This window comes from Coloeus monedula (genome assembly GCF_965178545.1).
Source record: "Coloeus monedula genome assembly, chromosome: 33".
Taxonomy (NCBI): Eukaryota; Metazoa; Chordata; class Aves; order Passeriformes; family Corvidae; genus Coloeus; species Coloeus monedula.
In genome coordinates this window covers 949,144-964,277 of record NC_138813.1, presented here as the reverse complement: position 1 = coordinate 964,277, position 15,134 = coordinate 949,144, and the positions used below count along the sequence as shown (strand labels likewise).

General features: G+C 55.6%; 1 protein-coding gene across 1 annotated transcript; it reads right to left on the bottom strand.

Annotated features, from left to right (window-relative positions):
* Positions 1-426: 426 nt before the first annotated feature.
* LOC309583827 (serine/threonine-protein kinase PAK 3-like) lies at positions 427-15,132 on the bottom strand (the record flags this gene model as incomplete). The annotated part of the gene is made up of 7 exons (XM_082299654.1): positions 15,050-15,132; positions 3,983-4,092; positions 3,100-3,217; positions 2,613-2,712; positions 1,997-2,193; positions 955-1,092; positions 427-516 (listed from the first exon to the last, which is right to left on the bottom strand). Exons 2-7 carry the CDS (start codon positions 4,075-4,077, stop codon positions 427-429), a joined length of 738 nt encoding a protein of 245 aa, XP_082155780.1. The 5' UTR covers positions 4,078-4,092; positions 15,050-15,132.
* Positions 15,133-15,134: the final 2 nt, after the last annotated feature.

Below are 15,134 nucleotides of genomic sequence, written 5' to 3'. Positions count from 1 at the left end.
CTGGGCAGGTTTTTGTCCCTCGCATTTGGGCCTTCCCCGGGCCCCCTCTGGCCTCTTGCAGAACCAGTGGCATTTCCCACCCCACGCGGTTTGTAAACAAGAGTCAGCTGCAGTCGAGAAGGCTCCAGGCGCCTCCTTCCAGGCTGACTCTGCCGATGCTGAGGCTGTTCTGGGCTCTGCCAGGGCTCTGTTGGGGCTCAGCTCTGGGCAAGGCTGGGCCCGCTCTCCCCTCGCATTGCTCCGGGCAGCTGAGTCACGGGGGGACAAGGAAGGGACATGTCAAGGGATTTGAGGTTTAACAGTTTTTATTCAAAAAACTGCCATAACTACCAGGCTGTCCTAACCACCATAACTAACTAGCAGCGCTAACTACCATAACTATCCACTTGTTCTAACTACTGTAACAAAAAGCTGTCCCCAGGTGCTTCAGGTCCTCCGCTGCTCCCTCAGTTGCTTTGCTGTGGTGATCAGAGGGCTCAGGCTGGAGAGAGGCTTGGCTGATGATACAAATGGGTGCTGCCCAAAGGATGAAAAAGAAAGAAATGAACTGTTACTTTCCCAAGTCAAGTTCCTCACAGGCTCTGTTGCACCAGGACAAAGGGGAATGGTTTGAAACTCAGGAGAGGGAAGCAGGCTCAGATTAGATGTGAGGCAGAATTTTTTTATCAGAAGAGTGGGGAAACACTGGCAGAGGGTGCCCAGAGATGTGGGAGGTGCCTCCTCCCTGGAAACATCCAGGCTCAGGTCAGGCAGGGCTCTGAGCCACCTGATCTGCTTGAAGATGTCCCTGCTCCTTGCGGGGCACCTGCAAAGGACCCTGCCAAGCCAAACCAGGCGAGGATTCTGCTGGCTTTGCATGTGCAAAGCAGCGAGACCGGACACTATTGGAGGGGGGCCCCACGAGAAAACCCCTCCCTCGCGCTGCTCTTTCCCCTGCAGCCGCTTCGCATCCACCTGCAGCAGCTCCTGGGCAGACCAGCGCCGCTCCTCGTCCGGCTCCAGGCTGCACTCCAGGAAGTCCCGCAGCAGAGCCGACAGGCGCCTGGGCTCCTGCAGCTGTGGGGTCCCGTTCTGCCGGATCAGACAGCGAGCCTGCGCGAAAAGCAAACACTTCTGAAAAAGCTCTGCCAGCTTCCTTCACACCCACGAGTGCTCACAGCGACCCCAGTTTCTCAGCCCCAGTCTCTGGGGACAGTTTCCTCCCTGGCAGAGATGCTGCTCAGAGCTCATTTTTCTATGCCAACCAAAAAAGCCAAACACTGCTGCAGCCACAGCCATTCCTACATCCAGATGATCTTGCCTTGAGAGCCAATGTCATTGGCTGACTCTGTTAGTTGGAACCTCCATCAGAAATAGCCCATTTTGCTTCTCCAAATACGGACACCAGCTTTACAGGCCATTTGCAAGAGTCTGCTTGTGTTATTTCCAAGGATTCTTACATCAAAGGCATCCCTGCAGTGCCACTGACACTCAAGTAAATGCATTCATGATGTTCCATCCCAGAAACTGCCAGGCAAGAAACCTGAGGTTTGGGTTGCTGAAAGCTCAGGCTTGGTGACATGGAGAAAGTAGCTTGGGCTAGGAAAGAAATATGTTAGACTATGGGGATGTTAAACAATCATCTTCATGTTTTAGACAAGTCTCCCAGTGAGAAGAGTCAGGGGGAGTTCATCTCACAGAACCTCTTTCAGAAACTCCTTCAGAAAACTTGTTGGGTTTGGGTGTGGGTTTTGGGGTTGGTCTGGGGTTTTCTGCAAGAGAAGATTAGAGCTGATGCTCTGGCTTCATGTTTTCAGGTCATCCTCACAGACAGAAGAGCTGCAACACCTTAAAACCTACAGCAAATTCTGGAGACTGCAGAATATTGGTCTGTGCTCAGGCTCCAATCCTCTGGGAATTCCCTTCCCGAAGGGCAGAGCCCTCCGGCTGCTCCTCCCAGGGCGGGGTCCCTCTGTGCTCACAGGCCTCTGCAAACTCTGGGAAATTTGCCTCTTACCATGGCCGCCGTGTGCTCGAAGTAAGGAGGTTCTCCTTCCACCATCTCGATGGTCACAATGCCCAAGGACCAGATGTCCACCTTGGGGCCATAAGGAGAACTGGTCACAACCTCTGGGGCCATCCAGTGAGCAGTGCCCACCATGGAGCTGCGCTGCTCCTGCTCAGGGCTCAGCTGAGCGCAGAGGCCAAAATCAGCTGAGGACAGAAACAAACACTGTCAAAGGCAGCTGGAATGAGGAAACCAAGCACAAAGATTGCCCACTCTCAGTCTGAGAATGCAGTGCTGAATCCAGCTGGAGAAGTCCTCCGGGCTGTAGCCAAGGCAAGATGGAAGTGGACCCTTAAAGGAACCCTCAGCTTTCATGCAGTGGCTTTTAGTGATTCCCTTGAAGCTTCAGATTCCAACTCCCGCCCCTCTGCAAGGGCCATACCCAGAGCAAAGCCACTGCTGACACCCTGCTCCTCTCCTGAGCTCTCTGCATGGGGCAGCCGCTCTCAGCTGCCAGCAGGGGCCGGGCACCGCCACCAGCAGCACTTGTGGGGCTCTGGCCGTCACTGGGAAGCAGCCCCACACCCGCAGCCCGGGAGCGCCGTGCCTGACCACGAACACCCACCCAGCTTGACAGAGCCGTCCGTTGCCAGAAGGATGTTGGAGCTCTTCAGATCTCTGTGGATCACCCGGTTCGAGTGGAGGAAATCCAGGCCCTGCAGACACTGAGAGAGAACAAGAAACACGAGGGTGGAGATTGATGGCTGGAATACACAATCACACAAGAAAGGACAGTTTAGAATTCTGCCAGCAGCAGCTTTGCTGTGACAGGCCAGGAGTGCAGTGCAAACAAGCTCCAGGCAAATGGTTCAAGGCAAAGCTGAGAACAGCAAATCAAATCAAAAAAGACAGAGAGTCCCACAACAGCAGGAAAGAGCAGAGTGGAAGTGCAGTGACACTGGCACGCCGTTCACTTCAGAGGCTCTTTCTTCTCTAGCTCATAAAAACAACACAGAAACAAAGCTCTGAGCATGGAGCCACTCCTGTTCTCAGGCCCTGCTTGGAAGGAGCATTGTGTCCAAGCCATGGGAAGCACGAGCAGGATCCCTCACCTCCCGACTGACAGCTGCCATCTCTCCTTCAGCCATGCGTGTCTGTCTGACAACGTCCTGCAAAGTTCCTCCATCCATGTATTCCATCACCAGCCAGAGATCTTCATCAACAAGGAAGCTGGAAGAGGCAAACAATGGCATGGAGATGAACGTGCACTGCTCAATTCCCCGATGGAAAAGCCTCGAGTGGAGTTTTGTTTCCAGGTCACTTGTAAATGAGGACAGAATCCGATGCAGAGACATTCCTGCCAGGCTGCACAGTCCTTGGGATCTGCACAGTCTAAAGGAGAAGGAGACGCCTGTGGGAAAGGAGAGGCCTTAGATGGCAAGCAAGTGAAAAATGCAGTTTAGCAACAGCCCAGATCAATGTGGAACCACAACACTTGCCCCCAGCTGGTTCAGCATCTGAACTCAGCAGTTCCACCGTTCCCTCCAGAACAAGGCAACACAACTTCCAGAGTTATCCAGGGCAGGAGGCCGTGCGGCACTTAGGACAAAAGTGGTCAAGTGTTTGGAAAACCTTGCAGAAAGTCCCTTCAGAAACAGGCAAGGCCATTGCAAAATGGGCACCTGAGGCGTTTCTGGAAACAAGAACCTGGTCTTCCTGGCATCTGCAGCAATGGAAAAGAGTTGGGAAGGAGAAGCCAAGGGAAATAATTTCTGACAGGGTTTATCAGCTCTTGTTGTAAGACCCAGGAAATGGGGTCAGCTTGAAGTGAAAACCAAACCAAAGCAACAAAAGCACACGGAGGGAGTGAACTGACAGGCTGTTGTTTTGGGAAGCTACGGCCGGGTGAGGCTTTTTCAAAACAGGCTACAGACTGCGGATGCCAGGAGAGATTAAGGCAGGGCCCGTGCACGGGATAAGAGCTGAAGCACTCACCTGTCCAAAGAGCTGACAATGTTGGGGTTCTTCTTGTCCTTCAGGACCAGGATCTCATTCACAGCTCGTTCCCCATTCTGCCCTCTGAGACTCATTTTCTTTATGGCCACCTGAAAGGACATTTGGGCCCTTGAACTGGAGGAGTCTGGGGCAGGAGGCCGCAGCAAACACAGAGCGAGTCTTTGTGGAGCGACGGAGCCGGGCTGTGCCAAACTGCCTTGGGATGGGACACCCGGGCTCAGCAAGTGACATTCCCACAGCCCATTTCTCTGCTTGCTGCGGGGCTGCTTACAGGACACAGGACCAGAGACATTTGGCCTTGGAAGCTCTGCAGAAATGGTCCCTCAGCTCTCAGCCTCAAAGCTCTCACAACATTCTCTGTACCTGCAGTCTTCTCAAACGGCCTTAGTTTACCACCACTCTCATTATCATTCAAACACATTTTGCAAGCAGCAAGTAATTCTGGTTCTGCGACAACAGAGCAAAACAGCCGGGAACCCTTTAGCAATCCTGTGGGATTTGGTCATGATTTCAAATGCAACTGCTCTCTTTGGGATTGCACAACAGAGCAAACACGCACAAACGTTGCTCAGATGATCCCTGTCATGGGCTGTCACTCACACCAGACCCAAACACAGCTGCAGGGTTTAGGGGAGAGCTTTGCTCTGCACATCCATCTTCTCATTCCTCTCCCTCTCTCTGGGAACAGCTGCAGTAGGACTAAAACCCCAAACTGATGCCAAGCAGGATCGCTCCTTAATTAGGTCTTGAGGTATCCTTTGAAGATGAAGCACAGGATGGAAAAACTGCTAAACGGTGTTCCTGTCCGAGGCTGGGATGAAGATAAATTAGGCCTCAGCCTCCACCAGCTGATGCACTGATGTTTTCAGATATGAAGACCAAGCCAGCGTGTCCTGCTCTGACAGACACCGCTGCCCTCCTTGCATTCCTTTGGGCACTTCAGAAGGCTCAAGTCTGTCCCAGCCGTGCTCTGCAGGCTGACACTGCTGTGCCTTCAGAGGAACAGCCTGTGCAGGAAAGCTCTGCTGGCCCCCCAAAGCTGCAGCCACAGCTCCCAGCAGAGGGGAAAGCCCTCGAGAGCTGCCCGACACGCTGGGCGTGGTGACACTGACCTCTCCTCCAGTGGCCCTGTCGAGTCCTTTATAAACGGTTCCGAAAGCCCTGGAGACAGAACAGCAGAGAAGAAAGAAGCAGCGCTTTAGGCCCTGGGAGTGAAAGCCAGCCCAGACAGGAGATCTCTGCTGCCTGCAGCCTTTACAAAACACCTGGGTGCATCGACCCTTCAAACAGCAGCGCAGCAGCCACCAGCCCTGTGCCACGCAAGGTGTGCGAGAGGAAACTGAGGCCCAACACGAAGGAAAAGGGCTGGAGCAAATCCCAAATGTCCACGCTGAATTACTTTAGTCCAAAACCTAGGGTGGGAGCGGGTGTCTAAAGAACTGGAAAAGAATGTATTTCATCCTTTTCCATCTCCTGCCTATGAGCTGCAGGATCCACAAGGGCCCTGCCATCAGGCGGCTGATGCATTTTCCCCTCGAGTGCAGCAGCTCTGTGCCTGTTACTGAATGTACGGGGTTTACTACCTGTGCTGAAAAGAGCGCTTATTAGTTCATCTCTGGTTTCTGTTTCTAAACCGTTATGTAGATAATCCTGACCGGTGGATATTTTTGGAAACAAAATACTTGAAAGGAATCTTCTTGGAACTGTTTTCTGACAGTCACCAGATGGTGAGCTGCTCTTTCAGGCAATCAAATTCCAGGGACAGAAGATCTTCCAGGTCCTGCTCCTTGCTGCAGGCAGGACACTGCCAGCCTCAGGGGCTTTTGACGGTGCCTTCTGACCACAGTTACCAATTCTGATCAGCACTGAGAGACAGCAGCATCGTGCCCCAGCGTCTGAAGCTGTTTGCAGCTTGCCTGGCTTCTCACTTGATCTTGCACCAGCAAATACCTGGCCCCTGCTTGTGCAGAAGTAACTGCCGTGCACTTACCCTTGGCCGATCTGCTCCAGTTCCAGGTATTTCTCGGCAGGCTCCCCCACGCTCACGGTGCTCCCTGAAAGAAACCACATGGAAGACGCTCCCTCCCACACGGAGACCCCGCCTTGCAGCAGGGCCAAAATGCAGCCCCACTCCCTGGGGCCGGAAGCCCCTTGGTCTCAGCTGGGCAAGGACAATAAATGACTCTGTGACATTCAGCTGCAGAGCAAGCCTGGGTGCAGCTGATGCTGAGACACACACGCAGCACCCTGCTCTGGCACACAGCAGCAGAGCGGACGTACTCAGCTGCATCAGGCACCACTCCTCTCTGCCCTCTGGCTGCAGGGCTGTGCTGCTGTCAGAATGTTCAGCCCAGGATCCCGCAGCACAGGGAGCTTCAGTGTCCTCTTCCCAAGCAGAGGGAGGTTCCCCATCCTCTTCCCAAAATGCAACGGGTTCCTGGTCTTCTTTCCAAGCCACAGGATGTTTGCCATCCTCTTCCCATGCCGGGAGAATTGCAGCCTCCTCTTCCCAAATCACAGGATGTCCTCTGTCCTCGTCCCATGCTGGGAGATGTCCGTCGTCCTTGTCCCATGCTGCTGGAGCCTCGCTGTCCTCGTCCCACACCGGGTGATGTCCACCATCCTCGCCCCACACCACAGGAGCCTCACTGTTGTATTCCCAACCCGTGGGATGTTTGCCCTCATCTCCCGGGACAGAGGGAGGTTCACCATCATCCCCCAGAATGGGGGGAAGTTCACTGCTGTCTTCCTCCTCTTTGGCCTCCTCTTTGGAAGCAGAGGGAGCCAGAGGAGGAGCTGATGCTGCTTTTGTGCCCTGTGGACAGATGGTAGCGTGAGGGACGGGAAGTTCTATCTCAGTTATCGCCTTATTTATCCTCAGCTACACATCCAGCTGCACTAAGCAGAAATGGGATTCGGAGCTGTTCAGACTAGGAATGGGCTAAAGTCGACATTGCCACTTATTGCTGGGCATTCCATATTCCACCGTGGCTAAAGCCAGCAAGCAATCTTCTGCCTGCAAAACCAGACCTGCAGCTCTTCAAAAGCTCTTCAGCAGAGAAGGAGAAAAGTGCCAGGGATCCCATTGCTGCTGCTGCTGCTGCTGCTGCAAAGACACTGGCAGGAACTTTCCTTCAGCCTCCCAGGCTGGCGCTCGACTGCCACACGCCAAGCTCACAACTCTCTGCACAGTTCCGACCACCAAAGGTTCCTTTCCCACTCACCGAAGGAGGAGCTGCTCGGGATCCACGCGTGAGGTGCCCTGCAACGGGACAGGGAACACGAACCAGATGCTGTTAGGAAAAACCTGCCCGTGGTGGGAACTCCCACGGAGCAAGGCAACCCCGAGAGAGCATTTTGCTTCCACAACATCCCTCCAGGAGCCACAGTCCCTTCGCACAGCAAGCAAGAGAACAGCACAGAATCCTGGGCTGTGTCAGCTCTTGGCTGGAGCAGCCACCGGAGGGAGTTGCAGGCTCCGCTGGCACAGACTCTGCGCTTGAGGAAACAGAACCCCCCCGGCTCCATTGCAAATGCTGTGCACGCCCCGCTGGCTGCAGACACCCCCTTTTTCAGCTGCAGCTGCTGGCAGGAGCTCTCCCAAACCAACGGTGTCTTAATGGCAATTTGGTTACAAAGGCAGCTCAGTTCCAGTGGGAGAACAGAAAGCACCCAGCAAGCCCGAAGGCACCGATGCTGCACCCAGGGAAAACCTCGACTTACGTGCCAAGTGGGCTAAAAAATAGCCCGAATAAGCCACAGAGTACAGAGTGCAAACTGCAGCAACCGCTTGCTGGATCATTTTGGTCGTGCTGCACACGTCGCAGACTGTACCCCTGCAAGCACAGAAGGACACCCGTCAGGGGCTGGGCTGGCTGCTGAGAATGCCTCGGGCAGGAGGATCCTCCGGCAAGCAGCGGGCGCCCAGAGCCGCTCTGGACACTGAGGGCTCCGTGCCCCACAGCAACGGGAACACGGCGAGGACGCGGCAGCGTTCCCGTGACATCACAGCAGCAGCTCACGCAAGGACCGCCTGGAAGGTTCTCCTCTGTCACAAAGGAGCACAAAGGATCCTCCCGGGGCACAGCCTGTTGCTCAAAGGATCCAAGAGGAACCCAGAAAATGCAGCACACAAGGACAGCCCATAGCCAAGCCTGAACACTGAGGAGGAACGAGGACAAGACCAAAACAAAGGAATCACGACCTTTAGTCACTGATGCTGCTGACTAAAACCAGCAAGGATAGTTCCGTCTGGGATCTCTGTTCTAGTTCTAAAAACAAGCAAAGTTCTCCACTCTAAATGTACAGAAAGCAGGGACTGGGGAGGAGGCGGGATAAGGAAGGAGGAGAACAGCAGGAGGTGGAGGAGAGAGGAAAAGGAGGAGAAGGAGGGGGAGGAGCAGGAACAGGAATAGAAGGAGAAGCAGGAGGTTCCAGTGCCCGCTGTGTCCGCAGCACTCCCGGCCCCGGGAGCGTCCCCCCACGGCATCCTGCAGGTGGCTGGGGAGGGGGAGCTCGTCCCAAATCTATTAGGGGGTCCCTGAGAGGGTTTTTTTATTGGGGAGTGTTTGGAGCTGGCAGATTCCAGAACCGAGCCCCAAATATCTTTTAGTGTCCTGGGAGGATTTTTTTCTGTGTGTATGTTTGGATCTTTCAGGACGCTAAAGCTGAGCCCCTTGGGGGGAATCATCTCCCCTTACATCAGCCAATACACACAGAGGAGAGGCCCTTCCGCTGCCCTGAGTGTGGGAAGGGTTTCAACCACAGCTCAACACCAACGGAGGCACCGCTAAGGGAAGCCCTGCGAGTGCCCCAAGTGCGGGAAGAGCTTCGTGCGCTGCTCCAGCTCCATCCCCCGTGGGAGGATCGGCGTTGGATGATCCCCAGTGACCCCCGTGGGGCAGAGCCCTGGTGACCCCCGTTCCGGGTGATTCCCACTGGGTGGGGGGAAGGTGTTGGAGAGATTTCTTTGCCTTCTCCTTGTGCTGCTGTGATGTGGTTGGTAATAAATTCCCTCCCTGGGCCCAGGCTGGCTCTGTTGTGCCCGTGCCGGTGCTCGGGGCGGGATCTCTCCCGGTCCTTCTCTCAGCTGCTGGGCTTTTCCTTGTATTTCCTGTCCCTGTGCAGTAGCAGAGGGCAGGGACAGAGCGGTTTTGGTGTCTCCCGGCATCCAGGCAGGGCCAGCCCAGCCCCAGGGGTTGTGAGGGGTTTTTCGGGACACTCCCGCTGGAGGAGGGTGTCCCCCCTTGCTGCAGCCCCAGCCCTCAGGCAGTGCTCAGCCAAGCAGAGAACGCCCTCAGCTGGGGCCTCATTTTTGGGCACACCTGAGCCCCTGGACATCTCCATCCCCATTTTGGGGTGCAGCTGAGCTCCTGGATACCTGGGATCCCAGTTTTGGGGCTCTATTTGGCTTGCACAGCCTGGTTTTGGTAGTGGCGTTGGTTCAGAGGTGGCTTCTGAGAGAAGGATCTGGAAGCTTCCTCCATGTCTGGCAGAGCCAATCCCTGGCTACTCCAAAGATGGAGGTGCTGGATCCAGAGATGCCCCCACAGCCCCTGGGAAGGAGGAAGGGGTGGGGGGAGGGTGTTTTTAAGAGTCTTCTTTTCCTTCTCATTCTCCTGCTCTTATTTTTTCGGTGTCATCAATTTAATTAATATCTCTAATTAGAGCCTGTTGTGCCCGTGCCAGTGTTTGCTGAGGGATCTCTCCCGGTCCTTATCCCCACCCAGGAACCCTCGGTTCCATTTTCTCTCCCCTGTGCAGCTGCGGGGGCAGGGACAGAGTGGCTTTGGTGGGTGCCTGGCACCGGGCCAGCGTCACCCCAGGCCATGGGCACCCCTGAGATCCCGCATCCCTGGGGACACATTTCTGGGCACAACTGAGCTCCCACCTGCCCTGCACCTCGAGGTTCCCCCTCCCAAAAAACCCCACCGCAGGGCTGCAGCATCCCTAAACCCCCTCAGCCAATCAAAATCATGGCCAGCGCTGGCCATGGGGCGAGTGGCGGCAGCTGGGGCCATACTGGTGGCACTGGTGGTGCTGGGAGCCCCCCCGGCTGCGGGCGCGGAGCTCTTGAGTGAGCGGGGGGGACGGGATGCGATGGGAAAGGGGGGGAGAAGGGGAAAAAGGGGTGATGGGACCCCTAAAATGAGTGAGAAGTGGAGGGGACCCTCAAAGGAAGAGCAGGAGGGGGCTGAAGAGTGGGGGAGAAACGCGTGGGAGGGGGTGGGAAAGTGGGGAAAAGTGGAGGATGGGACCCTAAAAGTGAGCGGGAGTGGGCTGGGGATTGGGGGATTGTGGGGAAAAAGGGTGGACAGGGTGAAAAGGGGGAAATGGGACTCCCAAAACTCCTCTGGGGAGCGGCTGGAAATGGCAGGAGAGGGGATGTGAAATAGGGAGAAGGGTGGAAAAGAGGAAGTGGGAGCACGGGCAGGAGGGTCCCATGGCGGCCGTGGGGCACAGGGGGTGCGGAGCGCGGATCCGGGGAGGCTCCCGGAGCTCTGGGCGTGCTGGGGGCTGCAGGGGGGCCACCCCCTGACCTGTGTCCCGCACACACAGGGGTGTTCCAGGGGATGATGAATCCGAGTGTCACTTCATTAAGGGCACCGAGCGGGTGAGGTTGGTGCAGAGGAGCATCTGACACCGGGAGCAGCAACTGCACTCGACGGCGATGTGGGGCTGTTTGTGGGGGACACCCCGTGTGGGGAGAAACAGGCGCAGTGCTGGAACAGCCATCCAGTAAGACTGGGGTACAAAGGGGCTCTGGCGGACAGGCTCTGCCGGCACAACCGCGACATCGTTGCCCCGCTGCTCGCGGAGCGCAGAGGTGCAGAACGTCGGGCAGAGCGAATCCCCTCGGGCCCTGCCCTGGGGACGAGCCTGGAGCCCCTCAGCCCGCCTGGTGCCCATCCCCGGGGCCTCTTGTCCTTCCAGGTTCCCCTGAGCTCTCCCAGTCTCTCCCAGTCCATCCCAGTGTCTCCCAGTGCCCCCGCGCGTGTCCATCCCAGCCCTGCGTGGCCCTGACGCCCCTCAGCCAATCAGAGCGCGCCTCTCTGATGACTCATCAGTTGCCAGGCAGACCCGCAGCGCCGACTGCCCCGTGCTGGACTCGGCCTCCCAGTGCCGCGCGCTCCATTCCCAGTCGCTCCCAGCGCCCTCCCAGTGCCTCCCCAGTGCTCTCAATCCACTCCCCTCTCACGAGGGCAGCTCACTTCTCTCAGAACACTCCAACCCGAAGCTGTCTATGCTTCTAGGCCGACCTCTTGTCCTGTTTTTCGGTGTTGGGCATTCCATCAAGAGCCACCCTTCTTTTTAGCCTTGGCAAAGGGGCTGGGAGAGGGTTTGGGGGGATCCTCGGAAGGCAGGGAGCAACTGGGATGGGGTTTGTGGAGTCCTGGAGGAGACGAGAGTGGGTTTGGCATGTGCTGGAAGGTTTAACGGCGTTCTGGACAGATTTAGGACGAAAAAAAGAGGGGTTTGGGGGGTCCTGATGGCTCTCTGGGGGGTTTTTTCAGAGGTCCTGACCCCTGCGGACCCCCCAGAGATGCCAGCGGACACTGCCCGGAGCAAGATTCTGATGGGGACCGGGGACTTCGTGTTGGGCTTCATCTTCCTGGCGCTGGGGCTCGGCTTTCACTTGCTCGAGAAGGTGACGGGGGGTCCCGGGGATCGCATCCCCCCTCCCCCAAAGCGTGTGTGCCCCCCCAGGGCCCCCCAGCCCGGTGTCACCCCCTTTGCTCTGCCCACGGAGCTCCTGAGCCGCCGGCGGCCGCAGCCCCTCCCCGTGGCCTCGGGCCCGGCCAGGACCGCCCGCTCCATCCCCGCGCTGATTTTGGAGGGGTCGTGTGTCCCCCCAGCCCCGCTGTCACTCTGCCCCCGCCCTGCTGCTCCCAGTGTTCCCAGTAAGGCTTCCCTTACTCATTTTACAGGAAAGATCCTTCAGGGCGTTCTGGCTGCTTTAGGAACACAGTGGCACCCCCAAACGCCCTGGCACCCCCAGAGTTTGGGTCGGGTGGAAAGAATGAATGGGGAAATAAAGAAACACCTTCTGAAGCTGCTGAGAGAAACCAAGATGCCCCAGGTACGGCTGCTGCCATTGGCTTTGGCAAGAAGAAGAGCCAGACCCAGGGCAGATATTCAATTATCTCCCCTGGAACTGATGTCTCCATTCCTCACCCTGCTCATTCTCGACCTAGTGGGGGGTGGAGATCAGGGATGTCTCTTTCAAGCAGTCTGTGGCCAGAATCCTGTCTCTTGTGAAATCTCTTCCACAGGAAGCTCAGCTGGCACAGACCCTGCCTGGGGACTTTAAGGGAAGTTACACCCCTTAACAGAGATGAACTTAACATCTCCACAGACTGAGAACATCCCAAAAGATACCCAAAAGATAACGACAACCAACAGAACATCAACGCCCATCAGCAAACATCAAGGAACAGCTACCCCAGACACTGCCCCCGGCACAGCTGGAGACCCCTGCTCTGGAAAAGGCTGAGAAGGAAATCAAGGAGTGTGGACCTAATTAACATCAGAGGCCAAGCAATCCGGGGCCAATAGGAAACCAAATACTAAGAACTACCCAACTTCGAACCAATGAACATTAAACCTACGGATTTCTATGGGTTTAGACTGCATAAAGTTGAGGAAAAATTGAGTAAAACTCGTGTGCCTTGGAATGATTTTCTCTGCACACCCGGGCTATGTGTGCATGAAATGGTTTCTGTTGCACATCCTGGCCAGAATAAAGTAATGCCTTGATCCTCTAACACTAAAAAGATCGTTGGAGAGTTTTTGTTCTTCCTGCAGTTTCTGTGACAGGATGACACCATTAGAATGTTTTTTCTCAATAATCCTACTTTGATATTGTCAGTTGGGTTTGGGCCAAAGGTGTGAGAGTCAATTTTTAGTCCGAGGAGAAGTAGCAAAAATCTTTATTGCTTTGGGGCATTTTTCGTCTATGCGTGTGCGTGTCTGTTAGTGATGGCAGAATTCTGGAATGAGTTTTTCGATGTTCACCTGTAGGTTGCATTTTGCAAAACTGGAAGAGCTTTAAAACTGACCCTTTTCCTCACAAACAGTTAAAAAATACTAAAGAAAAAAGAAAGCTGCTTTTGGGGGCCACTTGTGAGTCACCTGATGACTGCCCTGGAAGAGAAGCTTCCTTCCAGGCAGCCAGCAGAGGAGCTTTAGAAATGCAAATTAACTCTGCTGGGGGAAGTGTGCACAATGTCCCAGGCTCTCCTTGCCTGCCACAGGAATTGGGCTGATTCCCTCTGCCCCTCACCCCAAGCTCTGCCTCCCTGCACAGACGGAATTTGCATCGCTAAAGGCAGAGCCCACACTGAGCATCTCTGACCCTGCAACAGAAATCCCTGAAGCTGCAAAGGAAAACAGCAAACGGAGAATGTTGGGAGAACTTCACTCACAAAAGCGGGGGGGAATCATCCCTCTCCCCACTCCAACATCTGCTGGCACTGTCTGTGTTATACAGGGCGGGTTTGACCACTGGGCTGCTTTTGCTGCCACAAGTTCAGCGAAATCACTTGGGAATCCCAGGATGTGATGATTTAATCAGAGAAAAGCAGGCAATTGATGCATCCCTGGCTGGAGGGAGCACCCAAAAATGGGGAAAAGATGAACGGCCACCAGAACAAATCCTACAACACCATGGAGCAGCCCCTAGGAACCCGAACGAATTCATACCAGGTGCCAGAGAACCCACTGATCATTTCAATGCATCATTAGATCACAAGCTGTCCTCCAAATCATAACCAAGCACACAGCTCCAGCTCCTGACCTTCTCACCCACCAATCCACTCCCATGAGCAACGCCACATCTCACCCTGGGATGGCATCAGATTCTCTTCCAGCAGAAGGACCAGGAGGCTGTGGAAAATTAAATGACTCAAAGTGCTCTTGGCAAAGAGATGGCCAAGGAAAAGTGGGGAAACAGAGAACAAACAAAATAAGAAAGCAGCTCATATCCCTGTTCAAATGTGGAAAGGATGGGAATGGGACACGTTTTCGTGGTTCCCTGGCAGACCATGCGCTAAACCAATGCTGTTTCTCCTCTCAGGTGCTGCAGCAACGCTCATCTTTTTACCATGCACCACACCTTGCTCAGTGCAGCTCATTCAGCAGGGGATCAAGGGCATGCAGGTGGCAGCCAGGCCTTCTGACCCAGAAACGGCTACAGAAGGACACAGAATGAGGTCACTGAGAATAATCCCAAAACCAAAGAAGGCCCAGGAAGAACAGATTAAGGCATTTTTAAAGTTTGTAAAGAGAAGTACTGAGATAATAAGAAGTGGGGAATTAAAAGGAAAAAAATGAACGTGTCTACAAACAGATGGTGTGAATCCCATTGGAGATAGGGCCAGGGACTTGGAGATAAGGAAGTCACCGGAGAAAACATCAGTTTTAGAAAATGTTACTAATTGACACGAACTGCTGCTCAGCCAAGGTCCTGCTAAATTCCTGAACTTCCCGAAGAAGAACAAAGCCTTCTCAGAGCCATGAATAGCGGATGTTATACAAAGTGGGGGTGCACATTAAGGGGCACATGCAGCAGGCGGATCGGGAAGTCTGTACCTTCCAAGGACCTCAGCCACTGGGGAAAAGGACACGGAGATGCGGCCGGGCAAATCGGGACAAAAAGGAGGCTGCGTCCTCCAACACTTGGACAGACCCCAGGGGAAATGCCCCGTGGCCTCTCCCTTTGCCCAGGAATAAAGTTACTTTTACAGGACTCCTCCGGCTCCTCTGGGCACACAAACCTCTGGCCACGGGAACTTTCCCGCACACTCCCGGCCACGGGGCAGCCACCTCTGTCCTACCCACAGCAGCCGCGACGAGCCAGCGCTGCTCCGGCACCGGCTCCTGCCGAGGCAGCAGCGGGAAGGAGACCGCGGGCAGCCGCTCCCGCAGCGCCCTCACGCCAAGGCGAACACGGCGCCCACACGGCACAACGAACCCGCCACAGCCCCCTGCCGCCCCCTCCGCCCGCAGCCAGCCCCGAGCCCCGCCAGAACCGAGCGCGGCTCCCACCTGCGCTGGGGCCGCCTCCGAGCTCCGCCGCCGCCTCAGCGGGCTCCGGCCGCCGCCGCCGCCGCCGCTCCCGGGCCCGCACCGA